Source organism: Staurois parvus, unplaced genomic scaffold (genome assembly GCF_062004578.1).
Source record: "Staurois parvus isolate SC_StPar_1 unplaced genomic scaffold, SC_StPar_1.0 ptg003642l, whole genome shotgun sequence".
Classification (NCBI taxonomy): domain Eukaryota; kingdom Metazoa; phylum Chordata; class Amphibia; order Anura; family Ranidae; genus Staurois; species Staurois parvus.
The window spans coordinates 86,614-111,624 of NW_028321438.1; the positions used below are offsets into that span (position 1 = coordinate 86,614).

Consider the following 25,011-nt stretch of genomic DNA (forward strand, 5'->3'; position numbering starts at 1 on the left):
ACTGTTCTGGTGAATGGTTGTACACGTTGGGTTGGGTGATCTAGTAATGAGGATTCTACTGTTCTGGTGAATGGTTGCACACGTTGGGTTGGGTGATCTAGTAATGAGGATTCTACTGTTCTGGTGAATGGTTGCACACGTTGGGTTGGGTTGGGTTGGGTGATCTCCTAGTAATGACGATTCTACTGTTCTGGTGAATGGTTGCACACGTTGGGTTGGGTGATCTCCTAGTAATGACGATTCTACTGTTCTGGTGAATGGTTGCACACGTTGGGTCGGGTGATCTCCTAGTAATGACGATTCTACTGTTCTGGTGAATGGTTGCACACGTTGGGTTGGGTGATCTCCTAGTAATGATGATGCTACTGTTCTGGTGAATGGTTGTACACGTTGGGTTGGGTGATCTCCTAGTAATGACGATTCTACTGTTCTGGTGAATGGTTGTACACGTTGGGTTGGGTGATCTCCTAGTAATGATGATTCTACTGTTCTGGTGAATGGTTGCACACGTTGGGTTGGGTGATCTCCTAGTAATGACGATTCTACTGTTCTGGTGAATGGTTGTACACGCTGGGTTGGGTGATCTCCTAGTAATGATGATTCTACTGTTCTGGTGAATGGTTGTACACGCTGGGTTGGGTGATCTCCTAGTAATGAGGATTCTACTGTTCTGGTGAATGGTTGCACACGTTGGGTTGGGTGATCTAGTAATGAGGATTCTACTGTTCTGGTGAATGGTTGCACACGTTGGGTTGGGTTGGGTTGGGTGATCTCCTAGTAATGACGATTCTACTGTTCTGGTGAATGGTTGCACACGTTGGGTTGGGTGATCTCCTAGTAATGACGATTCTACTGTTCTGGTGAATGGTTGCACACGTTGGGTCGGGTGATCTCCTAGTAATGACGATTCTACTGTTCTGGTGAATGGTTGCACACGTTGGGTTGGGTGATCTCCTAGTAATGATGATGCTACTGTTCTGGTGAATGGTTGTACACGTTGGGTTGGGTGATCTCCTAGTAATGACGATTCTACTGTTCTGGTGAATGGTTGTACACGTTGGGTTGGGTGATCTCCTAGTAATGATGATTCTACTGTTCTGGTGAATGGTTGCACACGTTGGGTTGGGTGATCTCCTAGTAATGACGATTCTACTGTTCTGGTGAATGGTTGTACACGCTGGGTTGGGTGATCTCCTAGTAATGATGATTCTACTGTTCTGGTGAATGGTTGTACACGCTGGGTTGGGTGATCTCCTAGTAATGAGGATTCTACTGTTCTGGTGAATGGTTGCACACGTTGGGTTGGGTGATCTAGTAATGAGGATTCTACTGTTCTGGTGAATGGTTGCACACGTTGGGTTGGGTTGGGTTGGGTGATCTCCTAGTAATGACGATTCTACTGTTCTGGTGAATGGTTGCACACGTTGGGTTGGGTGATCTCCTAGTAATGACGATTCTACTGTTCTGGTGAATGGTTGCACACGTTGGGTCGGGTGATCTCCTAGTAATGACGATTCTACTGTTCTGGTGAATGGTTGCACACGTTGGGTTGGGTGATCTCCTAGTAATGATGATGCTACTGTTCTGGTGAATGGTTGTACACGTTGGGTTGGGTGATCTCCTAGTAATGACGATTCTACTGTTCTGGTGAATGGTTGTACACGTTGGGTTGGGTGATCTCCTAGTAATGACGATTCTACTGTTCTGGTGAATGGTTGCACACCTTGGGTTGGGTGATCTCCTAGTAATGAGGATTCTACTGTTCTGGTGAATGGTTGCACACGTTGGGTTGGGTGATCTCCTAGTAATGAGGATTCTACTGTTCTGGTGAATGGTTGTACACGCTGGGTTGTGTGATCTCCTAGTAATGATGATTCTACTGTTCTGGTGAATGGTTGTACACGTTGGGTTGGGTGATCTCCTAGTAATGAGGATTCTACTGTTCTGGTGAATGGTTGTACACGTTGGGTTGGGTGATCTAGTAATGAGGATTCTACTGTTCTGGTGAATGGTTGCACACGTTGGGTTGGGTGATCTCCTAGTAATGACGATTCTACTGTTCTGGTGAATGGTTGCACACGTTGGGTTGGGTGATCTCCTAGTAATGACGATTCTACTGTTCTGGTGAATGGTTGCACACGTTGGGTCGGGTGATCTCCTAGTAATGACGATTCTACTGTTCTGGTGAATGGTTGCACACGTTGGGTTGGGTGATCTCCTAGTAATGATGATGCTACTGTTCTGGTGAATGGTTGTACACGTTGGGTTGGGTGATCTCCTAGTAATGACGATTCTACTGTTCTGGTGAATGGTTGTACACGTTGGGTTGGGTGATCTCCTAGTAATGACGATTCTACTGTTCTGGTGAATGGTTGCACACCTTGGGTTGGGTGATCTCCTAGTAATGAGGATTCTACTGTTCTGGTGAATGGTTGCACACGTTGGGTTGGGTGATCTCCTAGTAATGAGGATTCTACTGTTCTGGTGAATGGTTGTACACGCTGGGTTGTGTGATCTCCTAGTAATGATGATTCTACTGTTCTGGTGAATGGTTGTACACGTTGGGTTGGGTGATCTCCTAGTAATGAGGATTCTATTGTTCTGGTGAATGGTTGTACACGTTGGGTTGGGTGATCTAGTAATGAGGATTCTACTGTTCTGGTGAATGGTTGCACACGTTGGGTTGGGTGATCTCCTAGTAATGACGATTCTACTGTTCTGGTGAATGGTTGCACACCTTGGGTTGGGTGATCTCCTAGTAATGAGGATTCTACTGTTCTGGTGAATGGTTGCACACGTTGGGTTGGGTGATCTCCTAGTAATGAGGATTCTACTGTTCTGGTGAATGGTTGTACACGCTGGGTTGTGTGATCTCCTAGTAATGATGATTCTACTGTTCTGGTGAATGGTTGTACACGTTGGGTTGGGTGATCTCCTAGTAATGAGGATTCTACTGTTCTGGTGAATGGTTGTACACGTTGGGTTGGGTGATCTAGTAATGAGGATTCTACTGTTCTGGTGAATGGTTGCACACGTTGGGTTGGGTGATCTAGTAATGAGGATTCTACTGTTCTGGTGAATGGTTGCACACGTTGGGTTGGGTTGGGTTGGGTGATCTCCTAGTAATGACGATTCTACTGTTCTGGTGAATGGTTGCACACGTTGGGTTGGGTGATCTCCTAGTAATGACGATTCTACTGTTCTGGTGAATGGTTGCACACGTTGGGTCGGGTGATCTCCTAGTAATGACGATTCTACTGTTCTGGTGAATGGTTGCACACGTTGGGTTGGGTGATCTCCTAGTAATGATGATGCTACTGTTCTGGTGAATGGTTGTACACGTTGGGTTGGGTGATCTCCTAGTAATGACGATTCTACTGTTCTGGTGAATGGTTGTACACGCTGGGTTGGGTGATCTCCTAGTAATGATGATTCTACTGTTCTGGTGAATGGTTGCACACGTTGGGTTGGGTGATCTCCTAGTAATGACGATTCTACTGTTCTGGTGAATGGTTGCACACGTTGGGTCGGGTGATCTCCTAGTAATGAGGATTCTACTGTTCTGGTGAATGGTTGTACACGTTGGGTTGGGTGATCTCCTAGTAATGACGATTCTACTGTTCTGGTGAATGGTTGTACACGCTGGGTTGGGTGATCTCCTAGTAATGATGATTCTACTGTTCTGGTGAATGGTTGCACACGTTGGGTTGGGTGATCTCCTAGTAATGACGATTCTACTGTTCTGGTGAATGGTTGTACACGCTGGGTTGGGTGATCTCCTAGTAATGACGACTTTTCTGGGTCTGCAGGTCATCTACATGTCCAGGTGGAGTTGATGAAGAAAGAAGCGCACGCCTTCCGGAGTCGGGATCTCCTGCCATTGCATGAGTGGTGCCACATACTGCTGAACCTGGATGTGTCCTGGGTGAGGAAAGGGTTTGGGTTCCTCTACAAAGCCAGGCTCCTCCCATGGCCAGCAGTCCATGTTGGTGCCACATACTGCTGAACCTGGATGTGTCCTGGGTGAGGAAATGGTTTGGGTTCCTCTACAAAGCCAGGCTCCTCCCATGGCCAGCAGTCCATGTTGGTGTCTGTCACGGTCTGGGTCAGGTTCAGAGACCAGTTGCTAGAGCAGTGTAAGGCTTACCTGAAACCAGCAGGATTGGTCCACCAGTGGGTCCCCCTGGGAATGACGCAGGCCCACCTGAGGTGCGGGGTCTAAGTATTGATCGGTTTTTCCCAGAGCTCCTAATGGTGGAGATGGATTTGGCTGCGTGTCAATACCAGGTCACAGATCTCAGGATCACCCCACCATGAACAAGCCAGAATCCAATAGTGGATCAAACAGTTCAGGGATCAGACAAAAGCGGAGTCGGTCACAAGCCAAGGGTCGGTCACCAATGGTAGTAGATGAGGATGAGGCAGAATCGTAGTCCAGGAACAAGCCAAGGGTCGGTCACCAATGGTAGTAGATGAGGATGAGGCAAAATCGTAGTCCAGGAACAAGCCAAGGGTCGGTCACCAATGGTAGTAGATGGGGATGAGGCAGAATCGTAGTCCAGGAACAAGCCAAGGGTCGGTCACAAATGGTAGTAGATGGGGATGAGGCAGAATCGTAGTCCAGGAACAAGCCAAGGGTCGGTCACCAATGGTAGTAGATGAGGATGAGGCAAAATCGTAGTCCAGGAACAAGCCAAGGGTCGGTCACCAATGGTAGTAGATAGGATGAGGCAGAATCGTAGTCCAGGAACAAGCCAAGGGTCGGTCACAAATGGTAGTAGATGGGGATGAGGCAGAATCGTAGTCCAGGAACAAGCCAAGGGTCGGTCACAAGGCAAGGGTCGGTCACCAATGGTAGTAGATGGGGATGAGGCAGAATCGTAGTCCAGGAACAAGCCAAGGGTCGGTCACCAATGGTAGTAGATGAGGATGAGGCAAAATTGTAGTCCAGGAACAAGCCAAGGGTCGGTCACCAATGGTAGTAGATGGGGATGAGGCAGAATCGTAGTCCAGGAACAAGCCAAGGGTCGGTCACAAATGGTAGTAGATGGGGATGAGGCAGAATCGTAGTCCAGGAAAAAGCCAAGGGTCGGTCACCAATGATAGTAGATGGGGATGAGGCAGAATCGTAGTCCAGGAACAAGCCAAGGGTCGGTCACCAATGGTAGTAGATGAGGATGAGGCAGAATCGTAGTCCAGGAACAAGCCAAGGGTCGGCCACAAATGGTAGTAGATGAGGATGAGGCAGAATCGTAGTCCAGGAACAAGCCAAGGGTCGGTCACAAGGCAAGGGTCGGTCACCAATGGTAGTAGATGGGGATGAGGCAGAATCGTAGTCCAGGAACAAGCCAAGGGTCGGTCACAGATGGTAGTAGATGGGGATGAGGCAGAATCGTAGTCCAGGAACAAGCCAAGGGTCGGTCACCAATGGTAGTAGATGGGGATGAGGCAGAATCGTAGTCCAGGAACAAGCCAAGGGTCGGTCACCAATGGTAGTAGATGGGGATGAGGCAGAATCGTAGTCCAGGAACAAGCCAAGGGTCGGTCACAGATGGTAGTAGATGGGGATGAGGCAGAATCGTAGTCCAGGAACAAGCCAAGGGTCGGTCACCAATGGTAGTAGATGAGGGTGAGGCAGAATCGTAGTCCAGGAACAAGCCAAGGGTCGGTCACCAATGGTAGTAGATGGGATGAAGCAGAATCGTAGTCCAGGAACAAGCCAAGGGTCGGTCACAAATGGTAGTAGATGGGGATGAGGCAGAATTGTAGTCAGTAGCAAGCCAAGGGTCGGTCACCAATGGTAGTAGATGAGGATGAGGCAGAATCGTAGTCCAGGAACAAGCCAAGGGTCGGTCACCAATGGTAGTAGATGAGGATGAGGCAGAATCGTAGTCCAGGAACAAGCCAAGGGTCGGTCACCAATGGTAGTAGATGGGATGAGGCAGAATCGTAGTCCAGGAACAAGCCAAGGGTCAGTCACCAATGGTAGTAGATAGGATGAGGCAGAATCGTAGTCCAGGAACAAGCCAAGGGTCGGTCACAAATGGTAGTAGATGGGATGAGGCAGAATCGTAGTCAGTAGCAAGCCAAAGGTCGGTAACGAAGATGAAGACGGCAGCAGGACCGGTAAGCAGGATATTGGCTGGGAAGGCACAATAATCTGGCAACCAGGAAGTGCAGAGACATGGCTTTTATAGGAAGTTCATGGGAGGAGCCAGGAGTTCAAGGTTCAAGACAAACAGGGCCAAGGCAAGATCATCCAAAGAATAGTCAAGAGAGCTGTCCAGCATTCCAGGTGGCTCAGTGAGAAGAAACATTGCCTCTCTCCGCAGAAGGCCCAGGTTCAATCCCAGGCTCTAACAGTGCCACATACTGCTGATCCTGGGTGAGGGAAGGGTTTGGGTTCCTCTACAATGCCAGGCTCCTCCCATGGCCAGCAGTCCATTTTGTTGGTGCAGCACCATCTCATGCCATGCTGTGACCAGTGTAACGTAAAGAAATGTCACTTCTGAATTGTCAATAAAGCTTGTAAACGGAAAACAGTACATAATGTGATGTTCCCTGATTGGTGCATCGGCAGCGGTGTCACCCTACAGCTCAGCAGCAGCTGGAAAATGCTGCATTTGGCCATTAGATGGCGCTAAGTGATATAGAAATTCCTAGGATGTCCTGCGTTGTCTGGCAACCAAATGCAGAGCTTTCCTTTTTAAATCAATGAAAAACATTTGTCCAGCACAGGCTTCCTCCTGTACTCCCGGATGTTCTCCTCCACCCCAAACCCTCGTCCTCCAATCCCGAGCTTCCTCCTGTACTCCCGGGTTTTCTCCTCCACCCCCCCGAGCTTCCTCCTGTACTCCCAGGTTTTCTCCTCCACCCCCCGAGCTTCCTCCTGTACTCCCGGGTTTTCTCCTCCACCCCCCGAGCTTCCTCCTGTACTCCCGGGTTTTCTCCTCCACCCCCCGAGCTTCCTCCTGTACTCCCGGGTTTTCTCCTCCACCCCCCGAGCTTCCTCCTGTACTCCCGGGTTTTCTCCTCCACCCCCCGAGCTTCCTCCTGTACTCCCGGTTTTCTCCTCCACCCCCCGAGCTTCCTCCTGTACTCCCGGGTTTTCTCTTCCACCCCCCGAGCTTCCTCCTGTACTCCCGGGTTTTCTCCTCCACCCCCCGAGCTTCCTCCTGTACTCCCGGGTTTTCTCCTCCACCCCCCGAGCTTCCTCCTGTACTCACGGGTTTTCTCCTCCACCCCCCGAGCTTCCTCCTGTACTCCTGGGTTTACTCCCCCACCCCCACGCTTCATCCTCCACTCCTGTGCTTTCTCTCCCACCCCCGAGCTTCATCCTCCAATCAACAAGTTCCTCCTCCACTCCTGAGCTTTTTCCTCCACCCCCGAGCTTCATCCTCCACCCCCAAGATTAATCCTTCAATCCCGACATTCCTCCTCCACTCCTGAGATTTTTCCCCCACCCCCAAGCTTCATCCTCCAATCCTGAGCTTCCTCATCTACCTCTGAGCTCTCTCCTACAAGGCTCCTCCTCCCAAGATATAGGGAGTGGGCAGGGCCAATCCCAGAAGCCCACCTACTGCGCAAGTGTCCACTAAATAAAGGGGAACCCTAACTTCCGCAGGCCTACATGCATGGCTCTAGTCTCGTGTGTATTTCTTTGGAGATAAATCAGCAACCACGCCACCACCTGCCTGGAGTCTGCATGTTCTCTCTGTGCCTGCGTGGGTTTCCTCCGGGTACTCCGGTTTCTTCCTACACTCCAAAGACATGCTGGGAGGTTAATTGGCTCCTGTCTAAATTGTCCCTAGAATGTGTATGTATGAATGTGAGTTAGGGACCTTAGATTGTGCGCTCCTCGGGGGTGGGGCCTGATGGTGCTATAGAAGTACCTGAAATAAATCTGTAACAATGTAACAAATGTTCTATCTCATGACTGGATAACAATGAAATCTTCTGTTCCAGGCAAACCTGACCGTAGTGTGCGGGTCATCAGTCATGTCCACAACGTACAGGTAAGTGTGTGTGGTGGGTACATAACTGTGTGGTGTCACGGGGGTAGGTAACTGTTTGGTGACATAGGGTAGGTAACTGTGTGGTGTCATGGGGGTAGGTAAATGTGTGGTATCACGGGGGTAGGTAACTGTATGGTGTCACGGGGGTAGGTAACTGTATGGTGTCACGGAGGTAGGTAACTGTGTAGTGTCATGGGGGTAGGTAACTGTGTGGTGTCATGGGGGTAGGTAACTGTGTGGTGTCATGGGGGTAGTTAAATGTGTGGTATCACGGGGGTAGGTAACTGTATGGTGTCACGGAGGTAGGTAACTGTATGGTGTCACGGAGGTAGGTAACTGTGTGGTGTCACGGGGGGTAGGTAACTGTGTGGTGTCACGGGGGTAGGTAACTGTGTGGTGTCACGGGGGGTAGGTAACTGTGTAGTGTCACAGGGGTAGGTAACTGTTTGGTGACACGGGGGTAGGTAACTGTTTGGTGTCACAGGTGTACGTAACTGTGTGGTGTCACGGGGGTAAGTAACTGTATGGTGTCATGGGGGGTACGTAACTGTGTGATGTCACGGGGTAGGTAACTGTGTGGTGTCACGGGGGTAGATAACTGTGTGGTGTCACGAGGGGTAGATAACTGTGTGGTGTCACGGGGGTAGGTAACTGTATGATGTCACAGGGGTAGGTAACTGTGTGGTGTCACGGGGGTAGGTAACTGTATGGTGTCATGGGGGTAGATAACTGTGTGATGTCACGGGGGTAGGTAACTGTATGGTGTCACGGGGGTAGATAACTGTGTGGTGTCACGGGGGTAGGTAACTGTATGGTGTCACGGGGGTAGGTAACTGTGTGGTGTCACGGGGGTAGGTAACTGTGTGGTGTCACGGGGGTAAGTAACTGTGTGGTGTCACAGGGGTAGATAACTGTGTGGTGTCACGGGGGTAGGTAACTGTATGGTGTCACGGGGGTAGGTAACTGTGTGGTGTCATGGGGGGTACGTAACTGTGTGATGTCACGGGAGTAGGTAACTGTGTGGTGTCACAGGGGTAGGTAACTGTGTGGTGTCACAGGGGTAGATAACTATGTGGTGTCAATGGGGGTAGGTAACTGTATGATGTCACGGGGGTAGGTAACTGTGTGATGTCACGGGGGTAGGTAACTGTGTGATGTCACGGGGGTAGGTAACTGGTGTCACAGGGGGAAATGTCATTCAACCTGCAGAACGATCGTTCTAACGTTCGGCCTTGTGCCATCATTGAAGACTTGAAGTCCGCCAGAAATGGAAATCTTTCTGTGGGAAGCTTTAGAAAGGAAGTTCACCTCCCCCGTCCGGGGACCCTCCACCTCCCGTATCCCGCACGTGGCCCCGCGGCCCATAATTTATTCACCTTTATTCTCCCATAGACACAAGACAGCCGCCAGAAGATCCAGCCTGGAATCCTGGAACTGATCGATCCGATCGATGTACAGTGGGGATGGAACATTTGGGCACCCCAGCTAAAAATGTGTATTAATGTGCATAAAGAAGCCAAGGAAAGATGGAAAAATCTCCAAAAGGCATCAAATTACAGATTAGACATTCTTATAATATGTCAACAAAAGTTAGATTTTATTTCCATCATTTACACTTTCAAAATCACAGAAAACAAAAAAATGGCGTCTGCAAAAGTTTGGGCCCCCTGCAGAGTTTATAGCATGCACTGCCCCCTTTGCCAAGCTGAGACCTGCCAGTGTCATGGATTGTTCTCAATCATCGTCTGGGAAGACCAGATGATGTCAATCTCAAAGGTTTTAAATGCCCCGACTCATCTGACCTTGCCCCAACAATCAGCACCATGGGTTCTTCTAAGCAGTTGTCTAGAAAACTGAAACTGAAAATAGTTGACGCTCACAAAGCTGGAGAAGGCTATAAGAAGATAGCAAAGCGTTTTCAGATGTCAATATCCTCTGTTCGGAATGTCATTAAGAAATGGCAGTCATCAGGAACAGTGGAAGTTAAAGCAAGATCTGGAAGACCAAGAAAAATATCAGACAGAACAGCTCACAGGATTGTGAGAAAAACAATTCAAAACCCACGTTTGACGGCACGATCCCTCCAGAAAGATCTGGCAGACACTGGAGTTGTGGTCACTATTCCACTATAAAGAGATACTTGTACAAATATGGGCTTCATGGAAGAGTCATCAGAAGAAAACCTCTTCTACGTCCTCACCACAAAAATCATGGTTTGAACTTTGCAAATGAACATATAGACAAGCCGGATGCATTTTGGAAACAAGTTCTGTGGACCGATGAGGTTAAAATTGAACTTTTTGGCCGGAATGAGCAAAGGTACGTTTGGAGAAGAAGGGGCACAGAATTGAATGAAAAGAACCTCTGTCCAACTGTGAAGCATGGGGTTGGATCAATCATGCTTTGGGGTTGTGTTGCAGCCAGTGGCACAGGGAACATCTCACGAGTAGAAGGAAAAATGGATTCAATAAAATTTCAGCAAATTTTGGATGGTAACTTGATGCCATCTGTGAAAAAGCTGAAGTTAAAGAGAGGATGGCTTCTACAAATGGATAATGATCCTAAACACACCTGGAAATCCACGGGGGATTACATCAAGAGGCGTAAACTGAAGGTTTTGCCATGGCCTTCACAATCTCCTGACCTCAACATCATTGAAAATCTATGGATAGACCTTAAAAGAGCCGTGCGTGACAGACAGCCCAGAAATCTCAAAGAACTGGAAGACTTTTGTAAGGAAGAATGGGCAAAGATACCTCAAACAAGAATTGAAAGACCCTTGGCTGGCTACAAAAAGTGTTTACAAGCTGTGATACTTGCCAAAGGGGGCAGTACAAGATATTAACTCTGCAGGGGGCCCAAACTTTTGCAGACGCCATTTTTTTGTTTTCTGTTATTTTGAAAGTGTAAATGATGGAAATAAAATCTAACTTTTGTTGACATATTATAAGAATGTCTAATCTGTAATTTGATGCCTTTTGGAGATTTTTCCATCTTTCCTTGGCTGCTTTATGCACATTAATACACATTTTTAGCTGGGGGGCCCAAACTTTCCATCCCCACTGTAGGCCAGGAATATGTAGACGAGTCGGGCGCTCCCCACCCCCATAGGAAAGTCTCCATCTCTATGTCAAGGTCCTACCTTTTCCCAGAGGTTATGTTACTCCATGTGCTGGCATCCATCTTGGATTTCTGCTGAGCATGGTGGGAATCTTTTATGCCTTCAGGTCTCTGAGGTCCATCCCCCAGAGGGGTGTGGCTGATGACATATAAGCCTGTGGCCCGCACATGCTCTTTGCACTTGTGTCTTGTGTCTTTGTCTTGCTACAGCTCTGTGTATACGCTCGTGACTCTTCTGGTATCTGACTCGGCTTGTGACTAAGACCATTCTCTGTGTTTTCCTTCGATCTGACCTTCCGTTGCTGAACCCGGCCCGTGACCTGTGATTCTCTGTCTACTGTTCTGTACCGTTTTGTCCCGTTGTTGTCGACCCCGCTTGCCTGACTACGTTATTGTCATTCTCACCAGCTACACGCCATTGGCGGCGGCCATTACCGCAGCCGGGGTGTCTCGGGGGCCGCGACCTGGTTCCTGGCTGCGTCAAGTCCATCCCCACCATCAGGGGCCCTGGTGAAGGGCAGCCTGGGACTTGGACTCCGCACCCTGAGGGACTTCGGTCTGTTGGTGGTGGTTGTCGTCAGCCAGTGCGTTACCCTGCCACTAGGCCTACCTGTCCGTTCCTCAGCCCTGCCCTGACACTCTAGCCGCACTTGTGACATAAATGTACAGATTTGAGTAGCTGAGAGGTGACCTGTAGCAATATGTAATCCTAAATGTAGTTTCAGTCCTTGTTATTAAAGAAATGAGGTATTCAGAGACAGATGGTCATCAATTAGCATCTGAAGGGGCGGAGCTTCCTCTGGAAGTGACACCTGGGTGCTAATAAGATTTGTCACCTATATGTAATCAGACTGCCACCTTCCTGAAGCTTAAAAGAGAGAGACGCAAATGTTTCAGCTTCATGACACCAGGGGGGCTCCGATCTGTCTGTGGGGCTCTAAAGTATATCACAGATCAAAGGGGAATGTTTCATCTCTTATAAAAGATAAAATATTAGTTGCAGAGAGATGAAAATACTTCCCTCTGATGGGGCACTCTGTGGGTCACATAGGCATATAAAAATTATATTTGTGGCCTCTGTAGAAGGCCAGGAAAATGCAGGAAATGGTTATGTGGCGCTGGATTGTGACAGCTAAACAGTGATTGGTACTGTCGGGATCGGACTGATGCGCTGGTGTCAGAAATTCAATCTCCGGTGATTCAAGCCGGTCTTGGTCCAATTGACTTTGAGCAGGTCAGCACCCAGAATATCCTGTAGGCGGGTACAGGAACACCCCCCAGGGTCAATTGGCTGAGGACTAATGTCCCGCCTACATCCATATCCCCATAAATGGATTACCCGGACATCGGGACATTTGTGATTCGTATGGAGCCGGTTTGATCGACCAACGGATTGCTGATTCTCTGACTTGCTCCAGTCGCAGGATAGATCTCGGTAAACGTTTTATTCTGTTTTATTTTATAGTGAAGTCATTTGTGTGTCTTCTTGTATTTCTGTAACTCTTTATACTTTGTACATATTTTATGCTCCGCCCACTTTCGGGATATTAACTCTTAACATTAATTAGTGACTTCTGTGTATTTAAACTCGGGCTCAGATCTCCGGAGGGACTAGATTGGAGAGATTAGATTGGAGAGATTGGATTGGAGGGATTAGATTGGAGAGACTAGATTGTATTTTAGTGTCTTTAACCACTTGTCTACAGGACACTTCTACCCCCTTCCTGTCTACAGGACACTTCTACCCCCTTCCTGCCTACAGGGCACTTCTACCCCCTTCCCGCCTACCGGGCACTTCTACCCCCTTCCTGCCCCCCGGGCACTTCTACCCCCTTCCCGCCTACCGGGCACTTCTACCCCCTTCCTGCCTACCGGGAACTTCTACCCCCTTCCTGCCTACAGGGCACTTCTACCCCCTTCCTGCCTACCGGGCACTTCTACCCCCTTCCTGCCTACAGGGCACTTCTACCCCCTTCCTGCCTACAGGGCACTTCTACCCCCTTCCCGCCTACCGGGCACTTCTACCCCCTTCCTGCCTACCGGGAACTTCTACCCCCTTCCTGCCTACAGGACACTTCTACCTCCTTCCTGCCTACCGGGCACTTCTACCCCCTTCCTGCCTACAGGGCACTTCTACCCCCTTCCCGCCTACCGGGCACTTCTACCCCCTTCCTGCCTACCGGGAACTTCTACCCCCTTCCTGCCTACAGGGCACTTCTACCCCCTTCCTGCCTACAGGACACTTCTACCCCCTTCCTGCCTACCGGACACTTCTACCCCCTTCCTGCCTACAGGGCACTTCTACCCCCTTCCTGCCTACAGGGCACTTCTACCCCCTTCCTGCCTACCGGGCACTTCTACCCCCTTCCTGCCTACAGGGCACTTCTACCCCCTTCCTGCCTACCGGGCACTTCTACCCCCTTCCCGCCTACCGGGCACTTCTACCCCCTTCCTGCCTACCGGGAACTTCTACCCCCTTCCTGCCTACAGGGCACTTCTACCCCCTTCCTGCCTACAGGACACTTCTACCCCCTTCCTGCCTACCGGACACTTCTACCCCCTTCCTGCCTACAGGGCACTTCTACCCCCTTCCTGCCTACAGGGCACTTCTACCCCCTTCCCGCCTACCGGGAACTTCTACCCCCTTCCTGCCTACAGGGCACTTCTACCCCCTTCCTGCCTACAGGGCACTTCTACCCCCTTCCTGCCTACAGGGCACTTCTACCCCCTTCCTGCCTACAGGGCACTTCTACCCCCTTCCTGCCTACAGGGCACTTCTACCCCATTCCAGTCCAGGCCAATTTTCAGCTTCCAGTGCTGTCACACTTTGATTGACAATTGCGCGGTCATGCAACATTGTACCCATATGAAATTTTTATTATTTTTTTCTCACAAATAGAGCTTCCTTTTGGTGGTATTTCCTCCCCGCTGGGGGTTTTACTTTTTGAGCTATAAACAAAAAAACTGCAAAAAATTTGAAAAAAAAAAAGTTTCTTTATTTCTATTATACAATGTTACAAACAGGTAATTTTTCTCCTTCACTGATGTGCGTTGATGAGGCAGCACTGATGGGCACTGATAGGCGGCACTGATGGGCACTGATAGGCGGCACTGATGGGCACTGATAGGCGGCACTGATGGGCACTGATAGGCGGCACTGATGGGCACTGATAGGCGGCACTGATGGGCACTGATAGGCGGCACTAATGAGGTGTCATGGATAGGCAGCACTGATAGGCGGCACTGATAGGTGACACTGATGATGGGTACTGATAGCACTGATAGGTGGCACTGACTGGCAGCACTGCTGGGCTGCACTGGTGGGCACAGGTGGGTGGCACTGGTGGGTGGGCACTTCTCGGCACAGGTGTGTGACACTGCTGGGCACAGGTGGGCGGAGCTAGTGGGCACACTGCTGGGCACAGGTGGGCAGAACTTGTGGGCGGCACTGCTGGGCACCAATCATCAGGGCAGTAATGATCGGTGCCGATCCCCGCTCTAACAACTGCTGCTTCTCGGCAGGACGTTCCCAACGATCTGACAGCGCGAGGAAAGTGCAGTCAAGAACCGGCAATTGCATTTCCCTGTGATCTCCTCTGTCATTGGACACGGCTGGTCACGTGGTAAAAGGCTGTTGTGATTGGCCATTTACCACATCATGTGATCAGCTGTGTCCGTAGGACACCGATCACGGAGATCGCGGGGGGCGCGCAGGAGAGCGTGTTCCGGGTGGACGTCATATGATGCCCTCCCAGATCTGGCCGGGCCGCAGTGTAGCCGTAAAATGCGTTTTATTGCGTTTTGAAAAAAGGAAGTTAGTTTAGGTTGAGTCCCCTTTATTCCCTCGTACCCCAAGTCACGGTCACACGTTCGCCTCGGTTAGTCGCTGTGGGCGGGGCATGTGGGGGACCTGTGACAGCACTGCCATTGGATCGTATTTGATCGCCATCAGGACTACAAATACCCCCAGAAATACATCACCGAACATACAGACCGGTCTGTGGACCCTTTTGCTGTTGTGATTACTCGCAGATCGGAAGAGGCGGGGCGACGATTTATTGGTTGTTTTTTGCTTTCCTTATTTTTGGAGCATTTTACAATTTTCTGTTAAGAAACTTCAAAACGGTAAAATATACAAAAAATAAACTCCAGCAGTGGGCGGGGCCTGACATGTTTTCCCAGGGGGCATTACTAGGAGGACCCAGGTGGGTGTGCCCATGATGGGTGAAAGTGGGAGGAGCCTAGTAAAATAGAATCTGGGTCTAATCATTCTATACATAGAACCTGTCCTCCTACCCACTGAGTCCACTTAGTTACTGAGCCACAAGTCAGACTCCCACAGACACGCAGATCTCAGCACAACTGAGCCACAAGTCAGACTCCCACAGACACGCAGATCTCGGCACAACTGAGCCACAAGTCAGACTCCCACAGACACACAGATCTCGGCAATACTGAGCCACAAGTCAGACTCTCACAGACACGCAGATCTCGGCACAACTGAGCCACAAGTCAGACTCCCACAGACACGCAGATCTCGGCACAACTGAGCCACAAGTCAGACTCCCACAGACACGCAGATCTCGGCACAACTGAGCCACAAGTCAGACTCCCACAGACACGCAGATCTCGGAAATACTGAGCCAACAGTCAGACTCCCACAGACACGCAGATCTCGGCAATACTGAGCCACAAGTCAGACTCCCACAGACACGCAGATCTCGGCAATACTGAGCCACAAGTCAGACTCTCACAGACACACAGATCTCGGCAATACTGAGCCACAAGTCAGACTCCCACAGACACGCAGATCTCGGCACAACTGAGCCACAAGTCAGACTCCCACAGACACGCAGATCTCGGCACAACTGAGCCACAAGTCAGACTCCCACAGACACACAGATCTCGGCAATACTGAGCCACAAGTCAGACTCTCACAGACACGCAGATCTCGGCACAACTGAGCCACAAGTCAGACTCCCACAGACACGCAGATCTCGGCACAACTGAGCCACAAGTCAGACTCCCACAGACACGCAGATCTCGGCACAACTGAGCCACAAGTCAGACTCCCACAGACACGCAGATCTCGGAAATACTGAGCCAACAGTCAGACTCCCACAGACACGCAGATCTCGGCAATACTGAGCCACAAGTCAGACTCCCACAGACACACAGATCTCGGCAATACTGAGCCACAAGTCAGACTCTCACAGACACACAGATCTCGGCAATACTGAGCCACAAGTCAGACTCCCACAGACACGCAGATCTCGGCAATACTGAGCCACAAGTCAGACTCCCACAGACACACAGATCTTGGCACAACTGAGCCACAAGTCAGACTCCCACAGACACGCAGATCTCGGCACAACTGAGCCACAAGTCAGACTCCCACAGACACGCAGATCTCGGAAATACTGAGCCAACAGTCAGACTCCCACAGACACGCAGATCTCGGCAATACTGAGCCACAAGTCAGACTCCCACAGACACACAGATCTCGGCAATACTGAGCCACAAGTCAGACTCTCACAGACACACAGATCTCGGCAATACTGAGCCACAAGTCAGACTCCCACAGACACGCAGATCTCGGCAATACTGAGCCACAAGTCAGACTCCCACAGACACACAGATCTTGGCACAACTGAGCCACAAGTCAGACTCCCACAGACACGCAGATCTCGGCACAACTGAGCCACAAGTCAGACTCCCACAGACACGCAGATCTCGGCACAACTGAGCCACAAGTCAGACTCCCACAGACACGCAGATCTCGGCAATACTGAGCCACAAGTCAGACTCCCACAGACACACAGATCTTGGCACAACTGAGCCACAAGTCAGACTCCCACAGACACGCAGATCTCGGCACAACTGAGCCACAAGTCAGACTCCCACAGACACGCAGATCTCGGCAATACTGAGCCACAAGTCAGACTTCCACAGACACAGATCTCTGCCACATACTACTGAACCCTTCATCTACCGCTCACCTCTTCCACTGCTAAACCCTGCACCCCTTGTCCACTCATCTCTGCACCCCTTGTCCACTCATCTCTGCACTCCTTGTCCACCACTCATCTCTGCACCCCTTGTCCACTCATCTCTGCACTCCTTGTCCACCACTCAGCTCTGCACCCCTTGTCCACCACTCATCTCTGCACCCCTTGTCCACTCATCTCTGCACCCCTTGTCCACCATTCGTCTCGGCACCCCTTGTCCACCACTCATCTCTGCACCCCTTGTCCACCACTCAGCTCTGCACCCCTTGTCCACCACTCATCTCTGCACCCCTTGTCCACCACTCAGCTCTGCACCCTTTGTCCACCACTCGTCTCTGCACCCCTTGTCCACCACTCATCTCTGCACCCCTTGTCCACCACTCAGCTCTGCACCCCTTGTCCACCACTCAGCTCTGCACCCCTTGTCCACCACTCGTCTCTGCACCCCTTGTCCACCACTCGTCTCTGCACCCCTTGTCCACCACTCAGCTCTGCACCCCTTGTCCACCACTCGTCTCTGCACCCCTTGTCCACCACTCAGCTCTGCACCCCTTGTCCACCACTCATCTCTGCACCCCTTGTCCACCACTCAGCTCTGCACCCCTTGTCCACCACTCGTCTCTGCACCCCTTGTCCACCACTCAGCTCTGCACCCCTTGTCCACCACTCATCTCTGCACCCCTTGTCCACCACTCAGCTCTGCACCCCTTGTCCACCACTCATCTCTGCACCCCTTGTCCACCACTCATCTCTGCACCCCTTGTCCACTCATCTCTGCACCCCTTGTCCACCACTCGTCTCTGCACCCCTTGTCCACCACTCATCTCTGCACCCCTTGTCCACTCATCTCTGCACCCCTTGTCCACCACTCGTCTCTGCACCCCTTGTCCACCACTCAGCTCTGCACCCCTTGTCCACCACTCATCTCTGCACCCCTTGTCCACCACTCATCTCTGCACCCCTTGTCCACCACTCAGCTCTGCACCCCTTGTCCACCACTCAGCTCTGCACCCCTTGTCCACCACTCGTCTCTGCACCCCTTGTCCACCACTCATCTCTGCACCCCTTGTCCAACACTCATCTCTGCACCCCTTGTCCACCACTCAGCTCTGCACCCCTTGTCCACCACTCGTCTCTGCACCCCTTGTCCAACACTCATCTCTGCACCCCTTGTCCACCACTCAGCTCTGCACCCCTTGTCCACCACTCAGCTCTGCACCCCTTGTCCACCACTCGTCTCTGCACCCCTTGTCCACCACTCGTCTCTGCACCCCTTGTCCACCACTCAGCTCTGCACCCCTTGTCCACCACTCATCTCTGCACCTCTTGTCCACCACTCATCTCTGCACCCCTTGTCCACCACTCATCTCTGCACTCCTTGTCCACCACTCAGCTCTGCACTCCTTGTCCACCACTCATCTCTGCACTCCTTGTCCACTCAGCTCTGCACCCCTTGTCCACTCATCTCTGCACCCCTTGTCCACCACTCATCTCTGCACTCCTTGTCCACCACTCATCTCTGCACTCCTTGTCCACTCATCTCTGCACTCCTTGTCCACCACTCAGCTCTGCACCCCTTGTCCACCACTCATCTCTGCACCCCTTGTCCACTCATCTCTGCACCCCTTGTCCACCATTCGTCTCGGCACCCCTTGTCCACCACTCATCTCTGCACCCCTTGTCCACCACTCAGCTCTGCACCCCTTGTCCACCACTCATCTCTGCACCCCTTGTCCACCACTCAGCTCTGCACCCTTTGTCCACCACTCGTCTCTGCACCCCTTGTCCACCACTCATCTCTGCACCCCTTGTCCACCACTCAGCTCTGCACCCCTTGTCCACCACTCAGCTCTGCACCCCTTGTCCACCACTCGTCTCTGCACCCCTTGTCCACCACTCGTCTCTGCACCCCTTGTCCACCACTCAGCTCTGCACCCCTTGTCCACCACTCGTCTCTGCACCCCTTGTCCACCACTCAGCTCTGCACCCCTTGTCCACCACTCATCTCTGCACCCCTTGTCCACCACTCAGCTCTGCACCCCTTGTCCACCACTCGTCTCTGCACCCCTTGTCCACCACTCAGCTCTGCACCCCTTGTCCACCACTCATCTCTGCACCCCTTGTCCACCACTCAGCTCTGCACCCCTTGTCCACCACTCATCTCTGCACCCCTTGTCCACCACTCATCTCTGCACCCCTTGTCCACTCATCTCTGCACCCCTTGTCCACCACTCGTCTCTGCACCCCTTGTCCACCACTCATCTCTGCACCCCTTGTCCACTCATCTCTGCACCCCTTGTCCACCACTCGTCTCTGCACCCCTTGTCCACCACTCATCTCTGCACCCCTTGTCCACCACTCAGCTCTGCACCCCTTGTCCACCACTCATCTCTGCACCCCTTGTCCACCACTCATCTCTGCACCCCTTGTCCACCACTCAGCTCTGCACCCCTTGTCCACCACTCAGCTCTGCACCCCTTGTCCACCACTCGTCTCTGCACCCCTTGTCCACCACTCATCTCTGCACCCCTTGTCCAACACTCATCTCTGCACCCCTTGTCCACCACTCAGCTCTGCACCCCTTGTCCACCACTCGTCTCTGCACCCCTTGTCCAACACTCATCTCTGCACCCCTTGTCCACCACTCAGCTCTGCACCCCTTGTCCACCACTCGTCTCTGCACCCCTTGTCCACCACTCGTCTCTGCACCCCTTGTCCACCACTCAGCTCTGCACCCCTTGTCCACCACTCATCTCTGCACCTCTTGTCCACCACTCATCTCTGCACCCCTTGTCCACCACTCATCTCTGCACTCCTTGTCCACCACTCAGCTCTGCACTCCTTGTCCACCACTCATCTCTGCACTCCTTGTCCACCACTCATCTCTGCACTCCTTGTCCACCACTCAGCTCTGCACTCCTTGTCCACCACTCATCTCTGCACTCCTTGTCCACTCAGCTCTGCACCCCTTGTCCACTCATCTCTGCACTCCTTGTCCACCACTCAGCTCTGCACCGCTTGTCCAAAACTCATCTCTGGGATGACTGTAGATTGTAGGAAACCATCCAGAAGTACAAATCGCCCTCAGGATATCGCCCGGCACTTCCTCCTCGGGGCTCTGCCAAGAAATCCGCATCGCCCTCGGGATATCGCCCGGCACTTCCTCCTCGGGGCTCTGCCAAGAAATCCGCATCGCCCTCGGGATATCGCCCGGCACTTCCTCCTCGGGGCTCTGCCAAGTCCAATCCATTCTCTCGGAATGTCTGCAGACGGCGTTGTGTCATTTTATGATGATTAGTTGGCACCGGAGACATCCGGAGGAGAAGACTTTATACTGGAAATGGTGGATTGTCACAAAGGATCAGCAGTCGGGGAATTAAAGTGGAACTTCAGCCAAAGTTTTCCATTTTGGGTGGAGAAGGAACGAAGAGAAGCCTTAGTGTTGTCTGTGTCCCCACTGGGGAGATTCAATGCACTTTCTTTGTAGTCACCGGGACAGGAAGTAATGGGAAGTCTTCCTAATAGGGACACCTGACAGAGGCTTTAACCTCCCAGATGTAGAGTATCATCCCACCCGATGTATCATCCAATCAGATGTACCGTCCAATCAGATGTATCATCCCACCCGATGTATCATCCAATCAGATGTATCGTCCAATCAGATGTATCATCCAATCAGATGTATCGTCCAATCAGATGTATCATCCCACCCCATGTATCATCCAATCAGATGTATCGTCCAATCAGATGTATCATCCCACCCGATGTATCATCCAATCAGATGTATCGTCCAATCAGATGTATCATCCAATCAGATGTATCGTCCAATCAGATGTATCATCCCACCCCATGTATCATCCAATCAGATGTATCGTCCAATCAGATGTATCATCCCACCCGATGTATCGTCCAATCAGATGTATCGTCCAATCAGATGTATCGTCCAATCAGATGCATCATCCCACCCGATGTATCGTCCAATCAGATGTATCGTCCAATCAGATGTATCGTCCAATCAGATGTATCATCCCACCCGATGTATCATCCAATCAGATGTATCATCCCACCCAATGTATCGTCCAATCAGATGTATCGTCCAATCAGATGTATCATCCCACCCGATGTATCGTCCAATCAGATGTATCGTCCAATCAGATGCATCATCCCACCCGATGTATCGTCCAATCAGATGTATCGTCCAATCAGATGTATCGTCCAATCAGATGTATCATCCCACCCGATGTATCATCCAATCAGATGTATCGTCCAATCAGATGTATCATCCAATCAGATGTATCGTCCAATCAGATGTATCGTCCAATCAGATGTATCATCCCACCCGATGTATCATCCAATCAGATGTATCGTCCAATCAGATGTATCATCCCACCCGATGTATCGTCCAATCAGATGTATCATCCCACCCGATGTATCGTCCAATCAGATGTATCGTCCAATCAGATGCATCATCCCACCCGATGTATCGTCCAATCAGATGTATCGTCCAATCAGATGCATCATCCCACCCGATGTATCGTCCAATCAGATGTATCATCCCACCCGATGTATCGTCCAATCAGATGTATCGTCCAATCAGATGCATCATCCCACCCGATGTATCGTCCAATCAGATGTATCGTCCAATCAGATGCATCATCCCACCCGATGTATCGTCCAATCAGATGTATCATCCCACCCGATGTATCGTCCAATCAGATGTATCATCCCACCCGATGTATCGTCCAATCAGATGTATCGTCCAATCAGATGCATCATCCCACCCGATGTATCGTCCAATCAGATGTATCATCCCACCCGATGTATTGTCCAATCAGATGTATCGTCCAATCAGATGTATCGTCCAATCAGATGTATCATCCAATCAGATGTATTGTCCAATCAGATGTATCGTCCAATCAGATGTATCGTCCAATCAGATGTATCATCCAATCAGATGTATCATCCAATCAGATGTATTGTCCAATCAGATGTATCGTCCAATCAGATGTATCGTCCAATCAGATGTATCATCCAATCAGATGTATCGTTCAATCAGATGTATCGTCCAATCAGATGTATCGTCCAATCAGATGTATCGTCCAATCAGATGTATCATCCAATCAGATGTATCGTTCAATCAGATGTATCGTCCAATCAGATGTATCATCCAATCAGATGTATCGTCCAATCAGATGTATCATCCCACCCGATGTATCGTCCAATCAGATGTATCATCCCACCCGATGTATCGTCCAATCAGATGTATCATCCCACCCGATGTATCATCCAATCAGATATATCGTCCAATCAGATGTATCGTCCAATCAGATGCATCATCCCACCCGATGTATTGTCCAATCAGATGTATCGTCCAATCAGATGTATCGTCCAATCAGATGTATCATCCCACCCGATGTATCGTCCAATCAGATGTATCATCCCACCCGATGTATCGTCCAATCAGATGTATCATCCCACCCGATGTATCGTCCAATCAGATGTATCATCATTGTAAGACCGAGCCCAGGGAAGGGATCTTTGCTGTAAGTCCGAGCCCAGGGAGGGGATCTTTGTTGTAAGACCGAGCCCAGGGAAGGGATCTTTGTTGTAAGACCGAGCCCAGGGAAGGGATCTTTGTTGTAAGACCGAGCCCAGGGAAGGGATCTTTGTTGTAAGAGCGAGCCCAGGGAAGGGATCTTTGTTGTAAGAGCGAGCCCAGGGAAGGGATCTTTGTTGTAAGACCGAGCCCAGGGAAGGGATCTTTGTTGTAAGACCGAGCCCAGGGAAGGGATCTTTGTTGTAAGAGCGAGCCCAGGGAAGGGATCTTTGTTGTAAGAGCGAGCCCAGGGAGGGGATCTTTGTTGTAAGACCGAGCCCAGGGAAGGGATCTTTGTTGTAAGAGCGAGCCCAGGGAAGGGATCTTTGTTGTAAGAGCGAGCCCAGGGAGGGGATCTTTGTTGTAAGACCGAGCCCAGGGAAGGGATCTTTGTTGTAAGAGCGAGCCCAGGGAGGGGATCTTTGCTGTAAGACCGAGCCCAGGGAAGGGATCTTTGTTGTAAGAGCGAGCCCAGGGAAGGGATCTTTGTTGTAAGAGCGAGCCCAGGGCAGGGATCTTTGCTGTAAGAGCGAACACAGGGAGGGGATCTTTGCTGTAAGAATGCGCACAGGGTGGGGATCTTTGTTGTAAGAGCGAACACAGGGAGGGGATCTTTGATGTAAGAGTGAGCCCAGGGAGGGGATCTTTGTTGTAAGAGCGAACACAGGGAGGGGATCTTTGTTGTAAGAGCGCACACAGGGAGGGGATCTTTGTTGTAAGAGCGAACACAGGGAGGGGATCTTTGTTGTAAGAGCGAACACAGGGAGGGGATCTTTGATGTAAGAGTGAGCCCAGGGAGGGGATCTTTGTTGTAAGAGCGAACACAGGGAGGGGATCTTTGTTGTAAGAGCGCACACAGGGAGGGGATCTTTGTTGTAAGAGCGCACACAGGGAGGGGATCTTTACAGTTGCACTGATGAAGACACTTTAGTTGAATAAGGAAAGGGTCCAAATGAAAGGCAGAAACCGAATTCCTCCATAAAACGATTTTCCTTCTTCTGACAGGTTCCCGGATAATATTTTCCTGTCCGATGTTTCCGGGACTTTCCATCTGGGCGGGTGTAAGTACGTTCACGGGATCCGAGCGTTCTACGGACCCAGCCTCTACTACAGGAACAAGATGGCGTCCATATACAAGGTGAGCTGTCCATCCACAACCACGGGCTCCAATCACAAAGTGACAGTTGTTCTCAGCCAATGAGATTCCAGAATTACAATCTGCTCCAATGACACAGCTGACACGCCAGCATACAAAGTGACAGTTATTTTCAGCCAATGAGATTTCAGAATTAGTCTGCTTCCATTCACACAGCTGACAAGCCAGCATACAAAGTGACAGTTGTTTTCAGCCAATGAGATTCCAGAATTACAGTCTGCTCCATTCACACAGCTGACACGCCAGCATACAAAGTGACAGTTAATCTCAGCCAATGAGATTTCAGAATTACAGTCTGCTCCATTCACACAGCTGACACGCCAGCATACAAAGTGACAGTTTTTTTCAGCCAATGAGATTCCAGAATTACAATCTGGCTCAGTTCACACGAGCATTTTTTTTCAGCTCCTAGAAGCTGTTCTCAGCATACATTTCCCTGCTCCTAGCGTTCTCCTGCGTCCATTCACACTGCTTCAGGCTGTTAGCATTTGTTGAGCTTCAGCATTGAGGAGCAGAAAAAAAAATAGTTTTTGTATTTTTTTTTTTGCGTTTTCCAGCAGAAATAACGCTAAACACGGCAGAACGCTCCCTCCAGATCTTTTGTAGCTTTTTGTTTGCTCTCCATGTACTGTAAAAACACTAATATTATTATACATTATTATTATACAGGATTTATGGCGCCAACAGTCTGCCCAGCGCTTTACAATATAACGGGAGACAATACAGCAACAATACAGTTCAATACAAGAGGGATAGGAGGGCCCTGATCCTGGGAGCTTACAATCTAGGAGGGAGGGCCCTGATCCTGGGAGCTTACAATCTAGGAGGGAGGGCCCTGATCCTGGGAGCTTACAATCTAGGAGGGAGGGCCCTGATCCTGGGAGCTTACAATCTAGGAGGGAGGGCCCTGATCCTGGGAGCTTACAATCTAAGAGGGAGGGGCCTGATCCTGGGAGCTTACAATCTAGGAGATACATACACACCCCTCACTTCCTACATTTCTCATTAAAATAATGTAGGACTTGTTTTTTTCCTGTGTGCATACAACATGTGTTGGCAGTTTATGTTGTCCCCTGCACCTGGAAACAGCACATTTTCCCACAAAAACTGATGGAA

The 25,011-nt window shown here is 50.5% G+C and overlaps 1 protein-coding gene across 1 annotated transcript in view; it reads left to right on the forward strand.

Annotated features, from left to right (window-relative positions):
• Positions 1-25,011, forward strand: part of LOC149427584 (protein sel-1 homolog 3-like) — a 154,023-nt gene that overhangs the window by 23,422 nt on the left and 105,590 nt on the right. Inside the window, exons 5-7 of the mRNA XM_089667878.1 lie at positions 3,810-3,925; positions 7,966-8,015; positions 23,745-23,877. Coding sequence (XP_089524004.1) covers positions 3,810-3,925; positions 7,966-8,015; positions 23,745-23,877 — 299 coding nt within the window. The remainder of the gene's footprint in view (positions 1-3,809; positions 3,926-7,965; positions 8,016-23,744; positions 23,878-25,011) is intronic.